This window comes from Mastigoproctus giganteus, chromosome 10, assembly GCF_048544385.1.
Source record: "Mastigoproctus giganteus isolate SK-2022 chromosome 10, ASM4854438v1, whole genome shotgun sequence".
NCBI classification, from domain to species: domain Eukaryota; kingdom Metazoa; phylum Arthropoda; class Arachnida; order Uropygi; family Thelyphonidae; genus Mastigoproctus; species Mastigoproctus giganteus.
In genome coordinates, this window is record NC_143584.1 from 215,375,435 (window position 1) to 215,398,193 (window position 22,759).

At 38.9% G+C, this 22,759-nt stretch overlaps 1 protein-coding gene across 1 annotated transcript in view; it reads right to left on the bottom strand.

Annotated features, from left to right (window-relative positions):
- Positions 1 to 300: 300 nt before the first annotated feature.
- Positions 301 to 22,759, bottom strand: part of LOC150079900 (CD151 antigen-like) — a 62,598-nt gene continuing 40,139 nt past the window's right edge. Inside the window, exons 6-10 of the mRNA XM_090383274.1 lie at positions 20,007 to 20,122; positions 16,527 to 16,591; positions 16,193 to 16,255; positions 14,271 to 14,560; positions 301 to 363 (exon numbers count right to left, since the gene is read on the bottom strand). Coding sequence (XP_090239400.1) covers positions 301 to 363; positions 14,271 to 14,560; positions 16,193 to 16,255; positions 16,527 to 16,591; positions 20,007 to 20,122 — 597 coding nt within the window. The remainder of the gene's footprint in view (positions 364 to 14,270; positions 14,561 to 16,192; positions 16,256 to 16,526; positions 16,592 to 20,006; positions 20,123 to 22,759) is intronic.

A 22,759-nucleotide genomic window follows, 5' to 3' on the forward strand; every position in this document is an offset into this window, starting at 1 on the left:
CGTTTCTCTGTGCACCTTGGTTGCAGTCTGCTATTAATTGCGGGATTGTGATCCGTCTGTTGTCCTGGACAGCACATGCAAACTGCCGTTCACCTCGACTGTCAACCAGTGGTTGTCTCCCCATAATGACACATTGGGTGGTTGTTTGTCCCTCTTTAGACAATTCTCGCCACATCCTAATTATGGCGGATCTCAATCAGCCGACAATGGCCGAGGTTGTTGAAACTCCTGCAGGTCCTTCCCTTTCCCCATTATACGGGTCTCGTACTGACGAACTACCAGGCACTATCATTGCAATCACTATATATGTTGCGTAGTCATGATATCAATCCTAGGTGTTTCGGGAGGCTCATGAATGTATTTCTATAAAAAGAAAAAACACTTTCAGTATCTTGAGAATTTTGCCTAGCTTGAATTTAATTTAAAAGAAGAATGTCCTCTATCTTGAACAATGAAAAATACTGCACTTACCTAAAAATCACATCTTATTTCTTGGATCCCGCTTCTCTTATATGATTTTCACCTTCCTTCTCAACGATAATTCTCCACTTTAGTTACCCCTACAATCTTCAATGATCATATGGTGACAATCCTGCAATCTTGAACTGCTAACAATGATTAAATTACAATCTTTGTATTGTGATAGACTTAAAACTTCTGTATTGTGACTATACTGTATGTTATTATGGATTTGAGTGCATGTTAGCAACTATTAATAATTCATGATATAAAAAATATCTCAAAGAGCAACAACTTTTATGCGTGAACCGTGAACTTTTGGTATCTGCGCATCCGCCACATTGCCCATTCATTCCTCCAATGCATGGCAAGAAACATAATATCCACTGTTCAGCTATAACATATAAGGTGTATGGATAGTCTATCTGGCATGTATGGAAAAAAATTTAAATAAAAATTTTCAGATTCGATTTTAATGAAACTTGGAAAGTCTCGACAAATCGTTCTCATAGAACGAAATATAAAATTTCATGAAAATCGATACGCTGGGAGTGCAGTTATGACATGCGGATGGACAAATAATAATAATAATAATTGTTCGATTTCTATTGATCCCATTTTAATGCTATTTGAGATGACCTGACCGTTTTAAAAGGCTAAATGTAAAAAGTCATGAAAATCCAAGAGTCGAATTGTTACATGCGGATGGACATGGTGAAGATATCTTTAACTGCATTATGCATTCATTAGGTGCTCACATCTGGTGAGTATGGGCTTGGCACACCCAGGGCCCTGAGCTGGATATCATAATTCTTCTCTTTCACCCGGTTTGGGGAGGACAGAGATTTGCCACCAACGAGTGCCGATTCATTTTTACCTGGATTTTGATGGATTCTTTCAAAATGACCACGCAGCTGTCTACCGTGCAACAATTGTATCTAAATGGTTTTAGAACATTTCCAAGATTTCCAACATCTACCCTGATCGCCTAATTCTTCAGACTTAATCCAATTGAGAATGTCTGGATATGTTGGAAAGGCCATTTCGCTTTTGTAGTACTCTACCGACCACAGTATAGCAGCCGACAAATATCCTGATGGAAGAATGGTCCAATCTGGAGTTAGATTCCCTCGGACGCCTAGTGTCATCCATGTCATGAACTGTCATTCTGGAAGAGGTGGCCCTACTAGGTATTGAATAAAGGTTTATGATTTTTTGGTCAGTGAGTTTACATATTACGTTTTATTGTTTCTTCTTGCTGGATGTCAACACCATCTAAACTTTGTTGTGTTAAGAAAATATCATTTGACTTTCTTTCAGCATTCGTATCATTCATGTGAGCAAATATTATCAAAAGCCAAATATATATTTAGTAAATAAAGGATATATACTGAGTGGACAGAAATCATGGGATACCTACCTACCAAGTAACGGGTAGGCCCACCTTTCGCCCGGATAAGTGCAGTCACACGACGAGTCATTGAATACACTAGTTCACGAAAACGTTCCACAGGTATTTCTATCCATGCTTGCTGCACTGCTGTCCATAATTCCGTCGCATTCCTGGGTGGAGAATCCAAAGCCCGAACAGACCTTTCAACAGCATCCCAAAGATGCTCCACGGGGTTCATGTCCGGTGAACGGGAAGGCCATTCCATGATGGTAACATCTACGGAATGCTCTTCGAATCATGTTCTAGTCACCACAGATCTGCGGGGTGGCACATTGTCCATTGCCCTGTGGGTGCATGATGACCATGAAGGGATGCAGTGGTCTGAAAGAATGGACACGTAACCTGGACCATTCAGAGATGCATCTAGATGTACCAGAGGTGACAAGGTGTGCCAGGTGAACATGCCCCAGACTATTACCGACCGTCCACCTGCCTGAACAAGTCCTTGTTGACATCACGGTGCATAGCTTCGTGCGGTTTCCGCCAGATATGCATCCTTCCGTCTTCTCGAAATAACTGTAAACGGGATTCATCGAACCAAGAGACCCATCTCCAATCATCCAAAGTCCAGTGCCGATGTTCTTTTGCCCTGTTGAGGCGTAGAGTCCTGTGTCGTGGTGTCAGCAATGAAACTCTGGTAGTTAGACGGTTCCCATAATCTATTGTGGCTAATGATCGCCTGTGGTCTTGGCGGAGACGTTTGTGGCACCTACCTCGTTGAAGTTGGCGGTGATTTGTGCCACTCTCGCTCTCTCTGGTTGGCTGAAACAATGCGGATGCGGGACAGACGTCGACGGTCACGTTAATCCACCACCTTTCTCCGCTGTTGGCGGAGAAAGGTGGTGGACGAACGGGCCCCCCCAGAGTTGTTGTTTTTTTGGGGGGGGAGGGTGTTTTTTTGTGTTTTTTTTCCATTTTGTCTCATTAACTGACACCTAAGGCGTTTACTGGAACTGGCCCACCTTCCCGTGGTGTGTGGACCACTATCTGGAAGCAGCCTTCCCGCCGATCGCTGCTTTTAGCTAGCCAAGAGGCCAGCAAATCACAACAACACAACATACATAAAATACACAAACATCACACTACTCCAAGTCTGAATGCATGCACACACGTGCTGTATGCAAACATCCAAAGTAATTACGACTGCATGGATGCGTATATATTATGTATCACTGTTGTGTATGTGTGCATATATATGTATGTTCTTATATGTGTATGTGTACATAAGTTTTTTTTTTTTTTTTTAGGTCCTAGCCGCCGAAATCTCAGGAAATTATGCGGCAGGACCTGCCAGAGTAACTTAAGTCTACTAGGTTCCTGGTCTGCCTCCACGGGGTGAAGATGGGGCAATACTGGGCTCTAGCAGGGTCCAGCGGCTAAATGACCAGATGAACAACGGTACACGACATTACACAGGTACAATACCCACACACTTTTAAACCTCTGGCATTCCCAGCAAACTGGTACACCCACAAAGAAAGCAACGCGGAGATGGGGGAAACCCCTGGTGCCGCATGACAACAATATTCCTTATACCTTACTCCAAGTCTGGCCTACTTTATAGAGTCTGTTAAAACCTACAATAATACGAGGCGTATTTTAACTGACGTTCTAGGAGCCGCCCTAATAATAACACATGTCCACATGTCCATATCCGCCAACAGCGCTGTCCACGATGAGATGATGAGATGTTATTCCGGAAATGGCGTATTCCCGATACACCCTTGATACTGTCGAATGGGGACAGTGCAATTTCTGTACCACTTCCCCGATAATGACCCATGCGTCGGGCACCCACTATCATCCCTTTTTCAAAGTCGGTTCTCACGATGGTTCTCACGATATTTATCCATACTAACATCGAATTACCACCTATTATGATTGCAATGTACCTATATACCTGCCAAGCAATGGGTTCGTTCATTAGCGAGAGGGGGTCACAGTGTCGCACTGCCCCGGAACTAGGTATACCGTGAATTCTAAACTTTCAGTGTACATAATTGAGTCTTATGTATCGATTATAATATATTAAAAGATATGAAACATTCAGAACAACTTATGTTTGGATATTAGGTGTTATTTATTCTACTCAGTTGTTGTTGAAGTAGGATTTTAGGAGCATTACCGACTAAGGCCATATCGCTCTGTGTATAATCTGTAAATTGCGTGCGTTCTGTGGTCGATTTTCTGTTTTCGATTTTGTGGTCAATTTGCTGGACGAAAACCCCCAGTTTCCGGGAGAAAAAACCATGATACCTTTGACTGAGACCGACTAACTCAGCCACGTTCTGAAAGAGGCCCATTAAAATTCTTTACATCATCGGCGGGAACTCGAATTTAGGTCTTTTTCACTCGGTGTGGAAAGGACCGCGATTCTACCAACTGTGCTACCCACGAAGGCACTTCTACTCAGATAATACTACTTAATGATAACAAATATAATTGTATCTGAACATGGAGTAAAGAACGAGTGGAACACGTATTTCCAATTGAAAATTTGGTATTCACATGTGACGGAATTATTTCTCAATCAATGCAGGTGTATGTGGGTGTCTGTCATGGCCTTACTTAGCGTTAAAAAGCAACGCTAAGTAAGGCCATGAGGCGAGGGTATGTTTGTGTATTACGTATATTCTGTGGTGAATTTACCTATTTTCTGGATGAAAAACCTGGGTTTCGCTAGAAAAAAACACCATGCAACTTAGCCTGGGGCCGACTAACTCATTCATTGTGAAAAAAAGTCCATAATATTTCCTTGCGTCATTGAGGGGATTCGAACCCGTGCTCAATACATGCAGTTGTCGATCTATGTGTGTCGGGGATGTATTCTGTGAACAGCGATGTGTGTATTGTATTGAAACGACCATAATCGGTAATCAGACATTTATATGTTATAACAGGCGGATGCCTGCTGTGGACTTACTCCAGCTGTATGTTACGCCATACACCATTCATCGTAACTGTTGTTGCTGTTGTTGTAGGGTTTTAGGAGCATCAGCGACTAAAGCCATATTGCTCCGTGTAAATTGCGTGTTCTGAGGTCAATTTTCTGTTTGCTGGACGAAAAACTCGAGTTTCCGGGAGATAAAACCATGCTACTCTCGCCTGAGACCGACTAACTCAGCCACGTTGTAAAAAAGGCCCATAAAAATTCTTCAGATCCTCAACGGGAAAAGAAACTCAGGTCTTTTCCACCCAGCGGGGGAAGGATGGCGATCCTACCAACTGTGCAACCCACGAGGGCCATTGTAACTGCACTCGGCGATTTGCTGTCGCATGGTTCACCGAAACAATAGGTTTTTAATCAGTGCTGGATTAAGGCACGGGCTAATAGGGCCCTTGCCCGTGGCGCCAAAAATAGCATTAGCATTAGCATTAGCATTAGTAGAGGCATTTGATGCAAGAAAGCAAGCTTATGCAGCAACAGCCAAAAAAAAAAAAAAAAAAAAACCCACTTCCACTTCACCCCTCTGTTCGTTCAAAATACCTGTCCAGCTGAGCCTTAAACTTATTTAGGCTATCAACCTCCACCACAAGGGATGGAAGTCTGTTCCACCAACCAACCACCCGCTGGCTAAAGGCAAATTTCCGCACGTCTATCCTACATCTGTCTTTCCTCAATTTGAATTTATGCCCTCTCAGGTGATTTTTCTGAGCTAGAGGAAGAGTCCCATCAGCATTGAGCATGCTTGAACCATTCAAGGCTTTATACACCTCTATCAGATCACCTCGCTGGTGCCTAGTCTCCAGACACTGTAATTTGCAAAACGTAAGCCTTTCTTCGTAAGAGCACCCCTTTGTTCCATTCACTAATCTTGTTGCCCTTCTCTGTACTCGTTCCAGCAGCTCTACATCCTTCTTGAAATGAGGTCTCCAGACCTGTATACAGTACTCTAGGTGTGGCCTGACCATCGCCTTATACAATGGAATAATCACCTCCTTATCCCTGCTGGAAAAATTCCTGTATATCATTGACAATACTCCATGAGCTACTCTTGCAGCCCGTCTGCACTGCTCAGAGAACTTCATATCTGCCTGCACAACCACCCCCAAGTCCCTTTCATTCTCTACCACTGTCAGTGTAGTACCACAGAGTTGATACGTTGCTCTGGGGTTGCTGTTTCCCATGTGTAGTACTTTACATTTAACAATGTTAAACTTCATTTTCCACCTCTCAGCCCATCTGCTCAACCTTTCCAGATCCTGTTGCAGCAGCATAGTGTCAGTAGTGTCCTTGACAACCCTGCCAACCTTTGTATCGTCTGCAAACTTGGACATTAAGCCCGATATACCATCATCAATATCATTTATAAATACAGAAAACAATAATGGACCCAACACTGAGCCCTGAGGGACTCCACTAATAACATCAGTCCACGATGAGCAGTGTCCATTGATTACCACTCTCTGTCTTCTCCCCCTCAACCACCCCTTTATCCATAGCAGCAATTTGCCTCCAATGTCACACTGCTCCAATTTGTGTAGCAGTCTTCCATGTGCAACAGTATCAAAAGCCTTTCTAAGATCCAAGTATATAATATCAAAGTTATTCCCTGCATCCAGTTCTTTTGTGACTGCATCATAGTATCCAATCAAGTTGGTCAGGCAAGACTTCCCCTTAACAAAACCATGCTGTGTCTGAGCTATAACTGAAGTCTTGTCTAAATGATCCTGCAGTACTTCCTTAACCAGTGTCTCCATTAATTTTCCTGGAACAGAAGTTAAGCTCACAGGTCTATAATTACTTGTGTCAGCCTTTGATCCTCCTTTGTGAATTGGGGTCACATTTGCACATTTCCAGTCTATGGGTACCTCCCCTGAGTCCAAGGAAGCTCTCATAATTATGGCTAAGGGTTTGCTTACTTCCTTTGCTGCCTCCTTTAATATAACTGGATAGATCCCATCCACCCCGGGTGCCTTTCTTGTGTTTATCTTCAACAGTTTCTCCTCCACTTTACTCCCAGTTATTTCAAGCTTCTGTAGCTTACTGCTAGAGTTGAATACACCTCTGGCATTCCCCTCGCTGAATAACTCCTCATGTGTGAATGTCGATGCAAAATATTCATTTAGTTTGTTAGCTACCTGAGCAGGATCATCAACACTTGACCCATCAATATCAAGTGGACCAATCTGATTCATCCCCTTCCTTCTAGAGTTTACATAAGTAAAGAACTCTTTGCTGTTTTTCTTTGCATCCCTTGCCAAAGATTTCTCGTAATCTGCCTTCGCCTGCCTAACCTCGTTTGTAACTTGGTTACAGATCAACTTGTATCTATCATAGGCTTCTGTGTCATGTGTTAATTTGTATGTATCCCATGCATTTTTCTTCTCTGCCATATGCCTCATTAGTTCATCTGACATCCATTTTGGCCTAAACCTTGAACAATATTTCTTAGTTGGTATGTAAAGCCTAGTAGCTTCCAAGATAAGTTCTTTGAATGCTTCCCATTTTGAATTTGCTGTTGGTAACATCATCAGTTGGTCCCACTGTATAGAATTTAAATACTGTCTCAGTCCATCGTAGTCGCCTTTACGGAAGCAATAACCCTTCCCTTTACCCCTAATGGTAGTTACCTCTTTGAGTAAATCCCACTTCAGCACACTGTGATCACTGCCACCTAGTGGTTCATTTATCTGCAGATTCTTAATGCATGAAGAATCACTGCTGATAATCAAATCAAGAGTATTGCTCCCTCTAGTTGCCTCCCGAACATGCTGATGTAGAAAACAATCATCCAATAAATCCACAAAAGTCCTGCTAGTGTGTGAGTAACCAGCCCCCAAATTCCAGTCAATATCTGGGAAATTAAAATCTGCCATTATAAGACACTCTGATTTTGATCTCCCAATGTTTATGTCACACCAAACTGACTCCACACTGCACTGTCCAGCGATGTCGACTGGCTTCACTTCCTTGGTTTTTATGTGTTTCTTAACTAATAGCATAACCCCTCCTCCCTTCCTATCCTGTCTATCCTTTCTGTAGACGTTGTACTCCCCAAATTGCAGTTCTACATCCCTTATATCTGTGTGACACCACGTCTCTGATATCCCAACAATATCTGCCTTTGATGTTTTGAGCAATACCTCAAATTCATCAAATTTATTTACTAAACTCCTAGCATTGGTGTACACGCAAGTATACCTGCACCTGTTTCTATTCTTAGCTACCCTAACACAACCCATGTGTTTACTTGTACCGCAATGGCTCCCAGCAGTCTCTGAAATACCATGCATCTTGTTTTTCAGGCTTCTGCTCATTCTAATAGAAGCAGTGCAAGAATCTCTTTCACCTCTGCCAGTGGCTACTGTCAATCTATTGGTCTTTGTCTCCCCCCCAAGCTAGCAGTTTTCCGACCCACCTAACACTGCCTCGATAGCATCAGCAAATATTCTTGCACCCTTTCTATTTAAGTGTATCCCATCCGTGTAGAAGCAATCTCTCCTGTTAACAAGTACAGTCCAGGCTGAAAATAATTCTACCCCTTGAGCCTTGCACAATCTTTCCAGGGCCGAATTGATCGACAAGGCTCTCATCAAATAGAAGAAAAATGAGGCAATAAATATCCTTAGTAAAAGGGCACAGAAAAATCGTTCTGCCCAGGACGTGGAAATACCTTGGTCCGGCTCTGTTTTTAACGTTGTCATCCCTTGGTTCATTGTTTGCAACAAAGACGTAAAGTATTTGTTGGCATGAAATACACACAAATATTGTCATCTTGGTCTTCAGTGTGACCAGGCATATTGCCAGAAACCCGCCCCTATCGTTGATAAAACTTCTAGACGAAGAGAGAGAGATGTTTTTACCCCCAGGGGCTCACATCTGGTGAGTATGGGCTTGGCACACCCAGGGTTCTGAGCTGGATATCATCATTCTTCTCTTTCTTGGTGATTCCTTTCTACTTTCTCTCTCTCTCTCTCTCTCTCTCTCTCTCTCTCAGGGTAATAGGGAATTTTTTTTTTTTTTTTTTTTTTTTTTGCCTGGTGCAGCATAAGCCTCAGACTTCCTTGCACCATATGGCTAATAATAATAATAATAATAAATTTAGAATTTAAAAAAAAATTAAACGTTATATCGAAATAACACAATTCAGATACAATTTTTTGAAACAGTTGTTTTAAAAGCGATCGGTAGATGGCACCACTATCGAGAGGGAAAATTACGGACACGGTCAACTGGGCGACAAAAATTATAATAAAAAAATTTGTTAAATTTATTTCATGAATAATCAATTTTATTTGTTTTTTGTTCTTTTATTTATTAACCTACAATAACATTAGACATGCTGTTCATAAAATAATTATTAAAGTTACACATTTTTAATGTTTATGTTTATAACCCCAGGGGCTCACAACTGATGAGTATGAGCTTGGCACATCCAGGGTCCTGAGCTGGTTATCATCATTCTTCTCTTTCTTAGTGATTCCCTTCTACTTCTGACTCTTACTGGCTCTCTGGGTAACTTGGGATTTTTCTTTTTTGGCTGTTGTAGCAAAAGCCTCAGGTTTCCTTGCACCATATAGCTAATGATGATAATAATAATAATATGCTGTTTATTTATTATTGATTAGTGATTTACATTTTTTACTTTATAAAAATTGATCTATTTTTTTTTCTTTTAGTCCATATTAAAGATGAGTAATATTTTGAGTCAAAGAGCCAATGAAAAATACTCTTTCGATGGTATCATCATACCACAGATAAAGTTAATAAGGAATGTTCAATTCAATTCTGGCACTGTGAAAATAAGCACAAAGGATGTAAAGGTTGAATATTATTATTATTAGCCATATGGTGCAAGGAAGCCTGCGGCTTTTTCTGCACCAGAGAGAAAGAGAGAGTTCCTGAGTTTCAGTCCTGGGTTAGTCCTGTCGATCATGAAGGGTATTTTTATGTCTTTTTCACAACTTGGCCGAGAATTAATCGGTCTCAGACAAAGGTAGAATGGATTTTACTCCCAGAAACTCAGGGATTTGTCCAGTAAACAGAAAATTGACCTCAGAACACATGTAATACAGACAATATACACAGAACAATATGGCCTTACATTACATTACAATTATTTGTAAAAAAGAGATAACATTAGACATGTCCAACAGTAGTTTTTTTCTTTTTTTCAAAAATTATTTTCAGCCTTATCCTGTGGCACCAGAGACCAACCAAGTGGTAGTCAAAACAGTCTTTGAGTAAAATTCAGTTGATTGAGTTTATGTCAGCATTAGCATTAGTTGAGGCATATAATGCAAAAAGAAAGCTTATACAGCATCAGCCAAAAAAAAAAACTGTTTGTCTAGTTTAGCCTTAAATTTATTTAAGCTATGAGCTTCCACAACAACAGATGGAAGTCTGTTCCAGAAATCAACTACCTGCTGGCTAAAGACAAACTTCTGCACATCTATTCTACAACTATCTTTCCTCGATTTGAATCTATACCCCCCTCAGGTCCTTGGTCTGAGCAAGCAGAAGTATCTCGTCAGCATTGAGCCTGCTCAAACCATTCAAGGCCTTATACACCTCAATCAGATCACATCGCAGGTGCCGAGTCTCCAGATGCTGCAACTTGCAGAACTTAAGCCTTTCTTTGTAAGCACACCCCTTTGTTCCTCTCACCAGTCTTGTTGCTCTTCTCTGCACTCATTCTAGCAACTCTACATCCTTCCTAAAATGAGGCCTCCAGACCTGTATGCAGTACTCAAGGTGAGGTCTGACCATTGCCTTATGCCTCCATGACCTGCTCTGGCAGCCAATCTGCACTGCTCAGAGAACTTCATATCTGACTGCACAATTACCCCCAGGTCTTTTTCATTCACCTCCCTGAGTGTAGTAGCACCCAGTTTGTACATTTCTCTTGGGTTACTGCTACCCATACGGAGTACTTTGAACTTGTCAATGTTAAACTTCAGTTGCCATGTCTCAGCCCGTCTGCCTAACTTTTCTAGATCCTGTTGCAGTAGCATACTGTCTTTACTGTCATTAACAACCCTGCCAACCTTTGTATCATCTGCAACCCATTAAATAAATGATAACCTTCTGAATTGTCATTGTTATTAAAATTGCACTAAAGAACACTTATGATTCTTGTATTTCTCAACAGTATTTCTGCATTGTTGATGCACATTTAAATTTTACTTTTATGTCCAAGTTCAATTAATGGCTTCAGAAAATTTCTAAGAAAATATACAAAAATTTTTGGCATAATTTTTAAGCATTACATTCATACTATTTTTTATTCCTGGTTGTATGGTACTACAGAAATTCATTTATAATCATATGTCTTCAATTTATGTCCTCGTGGCAGTCCAGCACTGCAAGGACATTTGGTAGATCCTACTGATAAGAAATCCTGGATTCGACATTTTTATTTGGAGGTTTATCATTTAACGAGGAGATATTAGTGAATCCAATGAAAAAATAATAGCTCAGTAATGCCTCATGAGTAGTATGCCCAACAGTTATGTTAAGTGTGTGTTAAGCTCCAAAGCAACTATTTCCAGTTTAAAATGGAAGCCAAGAATCCTAGAGTCTGTATGCTTGTCATTTGTCAAACTCATTTTTTTTTCTTGAATATATTACTCATTTTTTTTTCTTGAATATATTCTGAACGTTTATCAATTTTGCATCACACAGAAAGTGTCTCATATCCATTGCTTCCAAAAATACATTGGGAACAACAGTATCATTGACGGTGTAGTGATTTTGTGACAATCTCCTTCAACGTGACAAATGTAATTATTGAATTACATTTGTTGACATTAAGATCATTTAAAATAGCCCAATTCAAGAAACTACTGATCACACTTGACTAGTTACAGTCCTGGAATGAAGTGTGCAGCCCACTGTTAACTGTCACACCAGCTTGTCTGCTGCAATAAAACTATGAACCAGCACTCAATCACAACATTCCCCAGTCAAATAACCAGAATATATAAATCAAAAATATATAAGATAAACTTTTCTTTAGAAGAATAGAGTAATTCACTATTTAAGGATGCTAAGGTCAATGGTAGTGGTGGTGGAGGGGGAATTATATGCTAAGAGTTTTGTGCAGATTTCATCTGCTCATTTACTTATAATTCTTTCCATACACCGGTCAACAAGTAGGGAGTCAGTGCATAATCTATTGGACAATCTACCATATCAATATCCAATGTGGCTGCAATCTACCATATCAATATCCAAATCAATATCAAATGTACAGATGTGTAATGTTTTTGTTTATACTTCCGGCACAACCACCAGGTCAGTAAATCAATCAATACAAATTTTAATCGTATTTAGCACTCACAGGCTTGAACCCCGATCCATTTAAAGAGCATGTGCTACTGAACTCATGCTCCTGATCACTATGCCAGACAAGACTTCCTCTTAACAAAACCATGTTGTGTCCGAGCTATAACTGAAGTCTTGTCTAGATGATCCTGCAGTGCTTCTTTAACCTCCATTAATTTCCCTAGAACAGAAGTTAAACTAACAGGTCTATAATTACTTATGTCACCCTTTGATCCTCCTTTGTGAATTGGGGTCACATTTGCACATCTCCAGTCCATGGGTACCTCTCCTGAGTCCAATAAAGCTCTCATGATTATGGCTAAGGGTTTGCTTACTTCCTTTGCTGCCTCTTTTAATATAACTGGATAGATCCCATCCACCACAGGTGCCTGTCTTGTATTTATCTTCAACAATTTCTCCTCCACTTTACTCTCAATTATTACAAGATCATCTAGCTCACTGCCAGTGTTTACTTCATCTATGGCATTCCCCTTCCTGAATAACTCCTCATGTGTGAATGTAGATGCAAAATATTGATTTAGTTTGTTAGCTACCTGAGCAGGATCATCAACAGTTGACCCATCAATATCAAGTGGACCAATCTGATTCATCCCCTTCCTTCTACAGTTTACATAAGTAAAGAACTCCTTGCTGTTTTTCTTTGCATCCCTTGCCAAAGATTTCTCGTAATCTGCCTTCGCCTGCCTAACCTCGTTTGTAACTTGGTTACAGATCAACTTATATCTATCATGGGCTTCTGTGTCACATGTTAATTTTTATGTATCCCATGCATTTTTCTTCTCTGCCATGTGTCTCATTAGTTCATCTGTCATCCATTTAGGCCTAAACCTTGAACAATATTTCTTAATTGGTATGTAAAGCCTAGTAGCTTCCAAGATAAATTCTTTGAATGCTTCCCATTTTGAATTTGCTGTTGGTAACATCATCAGTTGGTTCCACCGTATAGAATTTAAATACTGTCTTGGACCACTGTAGCCACCTTTACGAAAGCAAAAACCCTTCCCTTAACCCTTGATGGTAGTTACTTCTTTGAGTAAATCCCACTTGAGCACACAGTGATCACTGCCACCTAGTGGTTCCCCTATCTGTAGATTCTTGATGCATGAAGAATCACTACTGATTCACTTCCTTCGATTTTATGTTTCTTAACTAATAGCATAACCCCTCTTCCCTTCCTATCCTGTCTATCCTTCCTGTACACATTGTACTCCCCAAATTCCAGTTCTGCATTACTTATATCTGTGTGACACCACGTCTCTGATATCCCAACAATATCCGCCTTTGATGCTCTGAGCAATACCTCAAATTGGTCAAATTTATTTACCAAACTCCTAGCATTGGTATACACGCAAGTATACATGCACCTGTTCCTATTCTTAGCTACCCTAACACAACCCATGTGTTTAGTTGTACCACAATGACTCCCAGCAGTCTCTGAAATCCCTTGCATCTTGTTTTCCAGGCTGCTGCTCAGTCCAATAAAAGCAGTACAAGAATCACTTTCATTTCTAATGTTAATCTATTAGTCCATGTATTCCACTAAGCTAGCAGTTTTCTGACCCACCAAACACTGCCTCGATTGCATCAGCAAATATTCTTGCATCCTTTCTATGTAAGTTATCTCATCCCTGTAGAAGCAGTCTCTCCTGTTAACAAGCACAGACCGGGCTGAGAAAAATTCTACCCCTTGAGCCTTGCACAATCTCTCCAGGGCCAAATTGATCGACAAGGCTCTCATCATATACTCCCTCTTATCGTGTCTGGGCAGAATTGCAATTTATCAAAGAAATAAAAACATAGCCTGTAAAATCAAACAAATTATAATAATAAAGAAATTATTTATGACTTACAAATGTTAAAGAATATTTATTCTTTATCATTATCAACTAAATGCACACTCGTTGATCAGTCATTGTTGTCTTGGCACTTGTTGTTGGTTTGTTGGAAGCACAAGGAGTCATCTCCTTCAGAAATGTGCCAAGAGGCATTTGTTTTCCAAGATAGTCTTCTTATTTCTTTATAAATTTCACAATAACATGCATAAGCATTTTTTAAATCTATAGCAACTTTCCTAGTACACTCCAAATTTGAATCTTGTGACTCGAAAATCTCATTGCTTTTTCTTTCTATGTGTTTAAAAGCTTCATCTAGCCTCTCGAGAGTGAAGGAACGAACAGGAGTTTCGGCTGTTAAATCTGCTTCTTCACATTTTGCCATATCAAAGAGGTCTTGATTTGTGAGCTCTCCATTGATTGCTTGAAGCAAATCAGTGACATCAGTTGTAGAAATGTCAAGCTGCAATTGGTTAGCGACCACTTCTGTTTCTTTTTGTTCAATCTCTTCTGGTTCTTGAAATCCTTCAAAATTATTAATAAACTGAAGACACAGTTTATTCCAAACACTCTTCATGTTCTTCTCTGTAATTTTGTCCTAGGCTCGTATTATTTTAATTGCATCTAAAATATGGACCTCCCTCCTTATCCGTTGCATTAATTATCATTTTAAATGTCTTCCAAAGATTATGCATTTTAAACATTGAAATAATTCCCTGGTCCATTGGCTGCAAAAGTGGTGTCATATTTGGTGGCAAAAAATTATTTTAATATTAGGGTGGTGATGTTGCAGAAACGGTGGGTGGCCAGCTGCATTATCTAAAATCAGAATCACCTGAAAAGAAATATTTTTATCTTCACAATACTGTTTTACTTCTGGCACAAAGTGATGTGAAAAAACAATCTTGGAATAAAGGAATGAAGAGAAATTCTGAAAATTTATTTATATTTTTTATATGATTGAAGATTTCAGTGAAGGGAAAACATTTTGCAAATGCAATAACATCAAGTTTACTACCCATTTATAATTGATTGCACTAACAGAAAAGCCCAATAAACCAGAAAATGCAAATTGTTTTTATTGTTTTATGGTCATAACCTCCAGAAATGTGTTTTAGAAAAATATCACAAAGGCATTCAAAATTGATTCTTATAACAGAACATAGGATAACGATGAAAGTGTAGTGCATTTTAATGATTTGAATTGATAACTAATAGAATTTTCATTATAAAATTTTAGAGACTTTTTAGAGAAGTAAATTGCTTAGTTATAATAGCGAAAATTTGAACTTCCGAGATCTTGGAACGAATAAACAAAAAAAACTATGTGTTATTGTGTTCACATTACGATATTTTCACAATACAATGGTGCCTCTGGAACTGATTAATATTGTAAAGCATGGGTACACTGTACCCTATAGCTACAAGCATGGTTTGAACTGCAGAATTTATGAATGTTTAACAATCATTTTTTGCAATTAATGTTCATATATTCAATTTTGTTGATACTTAAAAAAAAAAAAAAAAAAAAAACAGTTAAACCTGGGAACTTGTAAAGCGGAAACTGCCTGTATTATTATAATAAAAATGTTGAATTTAGGCACCCCCAGATGTTGGCTCCTCTATGCCCTGCTTATTAGGCTTACCATGTTCCGCCGGCCCTGGGAAAACTGCATTTTATGATCTTCTTCCTGTTCAGTGTTAGGCCTAGTGGCCTGTTGTGGTCTCTCTCCATCTTTGCAGGGGGTCTGCCTCTGTAGTTTAGTTTGTAGTTTGTAGTTTAGAATCTCTTTCAGGTAGCATCTATCCTTCATTCTCTCTACATGCTGGATCCATCTGTTTCTGTATGAGTCAATACAATTCAGTACGGTACTGAAGTTGTCTACAGTTCTGACAGGACGTCTTGATTTCTTTTTATGTCAAGTCTGGTTTATGATAGTTTAAATAAAATAAATTCTTTCTTATAACCTTGATTAAATAAAGAACTGTGAGATATCTGCAGTATTATTTTCCAAAATGAAATGGCCTCTTCAGTGCACAGATCTCGCTTTTTATATACAAGGGCCTATAAAAAAGTTTTAAGCCTAATTTGATGACACAAACAGAATTACATACACACTTAATAGTGTGTACGAAATTCTGCAGGGCTGGTGTTACCTGTTAGAAAAATTAGGTCCATGCCTGGGGCACCAAAATCTGGGTACACCACAAATTCTGAACCTAGATAAAATTACATAATCTAAGTAAAGATACAAAAACAAAAAATGCATTAGTGACACAAATCTAAGGACTCGCTTTGGGGTGCCTCCATAGCCAGGTGGGCAGGAGCAGCAGTGCGTAGCACACGCTTCTTGATTAGACCAGGGTTCCAGCCCATCACCACCAAATACGGAGGATGCGGAAAAGTCACAGAATGACTACCGCATATCCCCGGAGCAATATGGCCTTAGTTGCTAATGCTCCAAATAACAACAACAACGAACAAACTCACTTTGGATGCCAAATACCCTTGCCCAACCCCAACTATTAAAATGTATTTCCTTTAAAGCAGCCTTCCTACAAACGAATAGTCTTAATAGTCATAACACTTTCTTTAAGCATGTCTGAAACTCTTCTTTCAAAATGGCTACAGTATTTTAATCAAATCTGTCTCCTTTAAATCGCAGTTTTATTTCAGGAAAGAGAAAGAAATCACAAGTGGTCAAGCTGAGGAAGCAAAAAAAAGGAGATAGTAATATAGAAACATTGTGTTTCACAATACATTAGGATTAGCATTAGCCATATAGTGCAAGGATGCCACATGATTTTGCTGCACTAGCCAAAAAAAAGTAGATAAGAAAATGGACAAATTAGGTGCATCCCTCCTCAAGTGGATAACTATCCAGTTGACCTGTGAATTTCTTCAAACTATCAGCCATAACTAGCAGCAGAGGCAACTTGTTTTAGTAAATAACAATTCACTGGCTGAAAGAAAACTTCCTAGTCTAACCTTCTTTGCTGGTAATTTGAATTTATGTCCCCTAGTTCTGGAATTCTTTATAACAGCAAAAATTCCACTTCATTTTACTAACCCATCTCAGGGCCTTATAAACTTCAATCAAGTCCTTTCTAAGGTGTCTGGCTGCCAATCTCTGTAGTCAACATAATCAAAATCTTTCCTCATACAGTCACCCTTCTGACAATCTCACCATGCGAGTTGCCCATCTTTGGACTGTTTCAAGAAGCTCAATGTCTTTTTTTTTTTTTTCAGATCAGGTCTTCATACTTGGATACAGTATTCCAAATGCAATCTTACAATTGCCTTATACAGTAGGATTATGACCTCCCTATCTGTTCAATAAATCATTAATAGGCCACCAGCCTATTGGGGCTTTCCTGGCTACTTGTTTACACTGCTCAGACAGCTTCATATCTGCCCGTATTGTAACTCCCAGATCCTTTTCTTCCAATACTGTTTTTAATTCAACCCAATCAAGTGTATGTTATTTTGGGGTTTGCTATTTCTCAAGTGTAAGACCTCGCATTTTACTGCTTTAAAACATAGCTGACCATTCTTAAAGTCAATCATCTTGAAGGAGCGCGCTGCTTGGCACTGATCATTAAGACCTCTCCCAATCTTGATATCATCTGCAAATTTTGAAAGCACACCATCTATCCCTTTGCCAATGTTGTTTATGAAAATCAGAAATAACAGCAGTCCAAGAATTGATCCTTGGAGAACCCCACTTCTGATGTTACACCAATCTGAAGAATATCCATTAATCACAACCCTCTGCCTTCTGCACTGCAACCACCCTGCAATCCCTCTTAAAATCGTTTGAGTAATCCCAAGCATGTTCCAGCTTATACAGTGACCTCTCATGAGTCATATGCCTTGATAAAATCCAAAGAAACTATATCAAAATTGTTCCTTTGCTCCAACTCCAACTCAACATAAAAATATGCTGAAAGCAATCTTCATGAGTAACTATATCAAAATAGCTTATCAAGTTAATTAAACAAGATTTTCCCTTAATACGAGATTGTGTATCCTTCAGAATGGCATTTCTATCTAAATGTCCAGGGACATTTAGATAGAAATGGCATCCTCTTAATCATTTCTAAGATTTTCCTTACGACTGACGTCAGACTATTGGTGATATGCTGGCACTTCTCTCCAATCCAAAGAGATCTATCCTGAGTCCAATGATGCCCTCGTAATTAACCTCAATGATTCAATATGCTCTCTGGTTGTCTCCTTCAAAATTACTGGGTATATGACATCAACTTCAGAATCCTTACTTGCCTTTATGCTCGAAAGTTTTTCTAATAAACAGTCATCTGTAATTTTGAAATCACTAATATATGTCTCAGACTCACTCATACAGGCTCTTCTTAGCTTGAAGGGTCTTTTGTCAGTAAAGATTGATGCAAAATACCTATTCCATTCATCAGCAACATCAACTGGGTTATCTAAAATTTTCTGAAAATTTTTTACGTGAAAAACTTCTTGTCCCCATTCTTCACTCTCTTAGCTAGTGATTTCTCATACTCAGCCTTGGCCTCACTAACCTTATCTGTGGTACTGTTACAGATCAACTGGTAGCTGTTGTAGGCTTTAGTACTTTTCACTGCTCTGTAATTTTCCCATGCTATCTTTTTTCTGCTCTATTAGACTGGCCAGCTCTGTGTATTCATCCATCTTAGCATTCACTTCATGCTATATTTTCTTAATGGCTTCATGGCGTCTGTGATTATTGCACTAAAGGAATTCCATTATTCTATTTGCTCTCCCTCTGCAATCTGTCCAATTGACAGATGCCATATAACACCTTAAACTATCATAGTCCCCTGTTCTGAAATTAGCTACTGCAAAATATTGACTGTATGATCACTACTTGCCAATGGTTTCTCTACTGTAAGTCCTATATGATGCCATCTGATTCATGGTTAATGATAAGGTCTAGAATGTTCTTATCCTTAATATTTTCTCTAACATGCTGGTAAAAATAATAATCATCTAGTTTATTTAAAAATTTTATTCCCCACCTGCTTACCCCAATCAATTAGGGGCAGATTGAAGTCACCCATATTGCCCATTCCATCTGCACGTAGAGACTTTCATCATACTCTTCATAATCTTCTGGTCTGTAGATTACTCCCACTCTCATTATAACTTTGCTTCCAAATAACTCACACCACAGATTCTATGCTGGCAAAGCTTCACTTCTGACCCAGCAAAAAGCTCTTTTTGTGCTCAGGCTGCTTTTGATAAGAAGCATGATCACACCACCCCTTCTATCTTCAATATCTTTCCTAAATACATTATACACACTACAGTGGAACTTGTCATCCCATAATTTCCGGGTGGCATCATGTTTCTGTTAGCCCTATCATGCCCTAATTATATCAATAAAAACAGGTGATGCACTTTCTTTGAACACCACTGTAGTACTGGAAATATTTTATAATAAAAATTCAGAACTGTTATACAATTTCAGAGAATACAGGCTTAGTGGTTCATGATAAAAATATGCTGAAAGCAATTCGCGAGTCAAAAAAGGTTGGGAACTGCTGCTTTAGCTTAATTGCTTTCTTTTATATTTTTCACCACAATATAATTTTCCTGCTTATTGAAAATATTTTTCAGTTTCTGTATGTGATCCTGACCCTAAGTTCTTCAACAAATGTGGTTTCAAAAGTAAACACTGCCACAAAAAATAAAAAAAAAAAAGTTCAAGGACAAATTAAGTGAATGAGGTGGCCAAACAACAGATGATCCACTTCTCTTGAATCACTTGTATAGAAAGAATTTGTTTTTTATTCAATGAATAATTTTAATGTTTGAATTGATTTGAAAAACAAATGATTTAATCAGAAAACTCATATAGTTTATTTATCAATACATCGCAAAGTGCTACAGAGTTTATAAAACTATTTCATGCCTTGCAAGAGTCAAATATTATATTTAACTTTTCAAGTTATTTTAAACATAAAGTAATTAATAGCGAGAAATCCCTGTAACTGAATTACAGAAGCAGAAATACTTATTCCTGAAATTATTCCCAAGTTCCTCTGCTTTTGTCCGACAACACTTGAAAGGCAACCCTAATTTTAGAGAAAGAGAGCAAATGAGTTTCCATATATCAGTCTGCAATGTATATTTTATATGTGCATACTGTAACAGGACTGGGCAAATTATTGGATAATAAGAACCACTTACTTTCATTTTTGTTGGACCACTAATTTATTTTTGCAGTCCACTAATTTATTTTTACTTAATTTATAATACTAATCCCAATTTCAGAACTACTGTCAGCATATGAGCATTAGCATTAGTAGAGGCATACGATGCAAGAAAGCAAGCTTCTAGCAGGGATAAGGAGGTGATTATCCCCTTGTATAAGGCAATGGTAAGGCCACACCTTGAGTATTGTATACAGGTTTGGAGGCCTCATTTTAGGAAGGATGTAGAGCTGCTGGAACGAGTACAGAGAAGGGCAACAAGATTAGTGAAAGGAACAAAGGGTTGCTCTTACAAAGAAAGGCTTAAGTTTTGCAAATTACAGCGGATGGAGACTAGGCACCTACAAGGTGATCTGATTGAAGTATATAAGGCCTTGAATGGTTTCAGCATGCTCAATATTGATGTGATTCTTCCTCTTGCTTAGATTAATTGCCTGAGGGGACATAAATTCAAATTGAGGAAAGACAGTTGTAGAATAGATGTGCGGAAATTCGCCTTTAGCCAGCGGATGGTTGATTGCTGGAACAAACTTCCATCTGCCATTGTAGAAGTTGACGGCTTAAATAAATTCAATGCAGAACTAGACAAACATTTGGAGCAAATGGATGAGTCAAATGAGAAGGGTTGTTTTTTTTTTCTTTTTGGCTGATGATGTGTAAGATTGCTTTCTTGCATCATATGCCTCTACTAATGCTAATGCTAATCCATACAGCATCAGCCAAAGAAAAACCATTCCTATTTCGCCCACCCATTCACTCCAAAAGTTTACCTAGTTCTGCCTTGAATTTTTTTAAGCTGTCAACTTCCACAACAGATGGCAGCTTGTTCCAGCAATCAACCACACTAAAGGCAAATTTGCACACATCTATTCTACAAATGTCTTTCCTCAATTTGAATTTATGCCACCTCAGGTGCATAATTAGAGAAAAAGGAAGAATCCTATCAGTATTGAGCTTGCTCAAACCATTCAGGGCCCTATACACCTCAATCATATCACCTCACAGATGCTTAGTCTCCAGAAACTGGAATAAGTTACCTACATGAGTTGTTGAGGTTGATAGTTTGGGGAAATTCAAAGGTCAGCTGGAGTTACCTATAGGAGGAAAGAAATGCATAGGTTGTCTGTTTCCTTTTCTTTTATTATTTATTTATTTTATATACTATTTTACTTTTTTTCTTCTTTTTTTTTTTTTTTTGGTTTAGCATAAGCCTTATGCTTCCTTGCCACCATACGGCCATTACTAATAAATACTAATTTCAGGAATGCTTTTGATACTGTTGTACATGGAAGACAACCATACAAATTGGAGCAGTATAGCATTAAGTGCAATTTTCTACAATGGATAAAGGAATGGTTGAGCAAGAGAAGACAGAGAATACATAAATCAATGGACACTGCTCTTTGCAGACTAATGTAATTAGTAGAATCCACCAGGATTTGGTGCTGGGCCCATTGTTTTGTATATTTTTCAATGGTATTGATGATGGTATATCAGACTCAATGTCCAAGTTTGCAGATGGTAAAAAGGTTGGCAGGGTTGTTAATGACAGTATGCTACTGCAACAGGATCTGGAGAAGTTAGGCAGATGGGCTGAGAAGTGACAACTGAAGTTTAACGTTGACAAATGCAAAGTACTGCATATGGGTGGTAATAACCCCAGAGTAAATTTACCAATTGTGCCGCACTAAACTCAGGGTAGTGAAGAATGAAAAAAGACCTGGGGGTAATTGTCAGATATGAAGTTTTCTGAGCAGTGCAGACAGGCATGCAGGGCAGGTCATGGGGTCTTGTCAATGATATAAACAAATTTTTCTAGCTAGGATAAGGAGGTGATTATCCCTTTGTATAAGGCAATGATCAGGCCACACCTTGAGTACTGCATACAGATCTGGAGGCCTCATTTTAGGAAGGATGTAGAGTTGCTAGAACAAGTACAGAGAAGGGCAACAAGATTGATAAGGGAATAAAGGCATGCACTTACCAAGAAAAGCTTACGTTCTGCAAATTGCAGTGTCTGGAGACTTGGCACCTGCAAGGTGATCTGATTGAGGTATATAAGGCCATGATTGGTTTGAGTAGGATCAATGCTGATGGGATTCTTCCTATTGCTGAGATTACGAACCTGAAGGGGTATAAATTCAAATTGAGGAAAGACAGTTGTAGAACAGATATGTGGAAATTTGCCTTTAGCCAGCAGATGGTTGATTGCTGGAAGAAACTTCCATCTGTCATTGTGGAAGTTGATAACTTAAATAAATTCAAGGAAAAACTGGACAAACTTTTGGAGCAAATGGATGGGTGAAATTTTTTTTTTTTTTTTGGCTAATGCTGTATTAGCTTGCTTTCTTGCATCATATGCCTCTAATAATGCTAATGCTAATATGATGCAAGAAAGCAAGTTTTTAAAGCATCGACCAAAAAAAAAAAACATTCCCTATTCCCATATCACTTGTCAACCCTTCCAATAATTTGTTTGTTCCTTTCTTGAATTTCCAT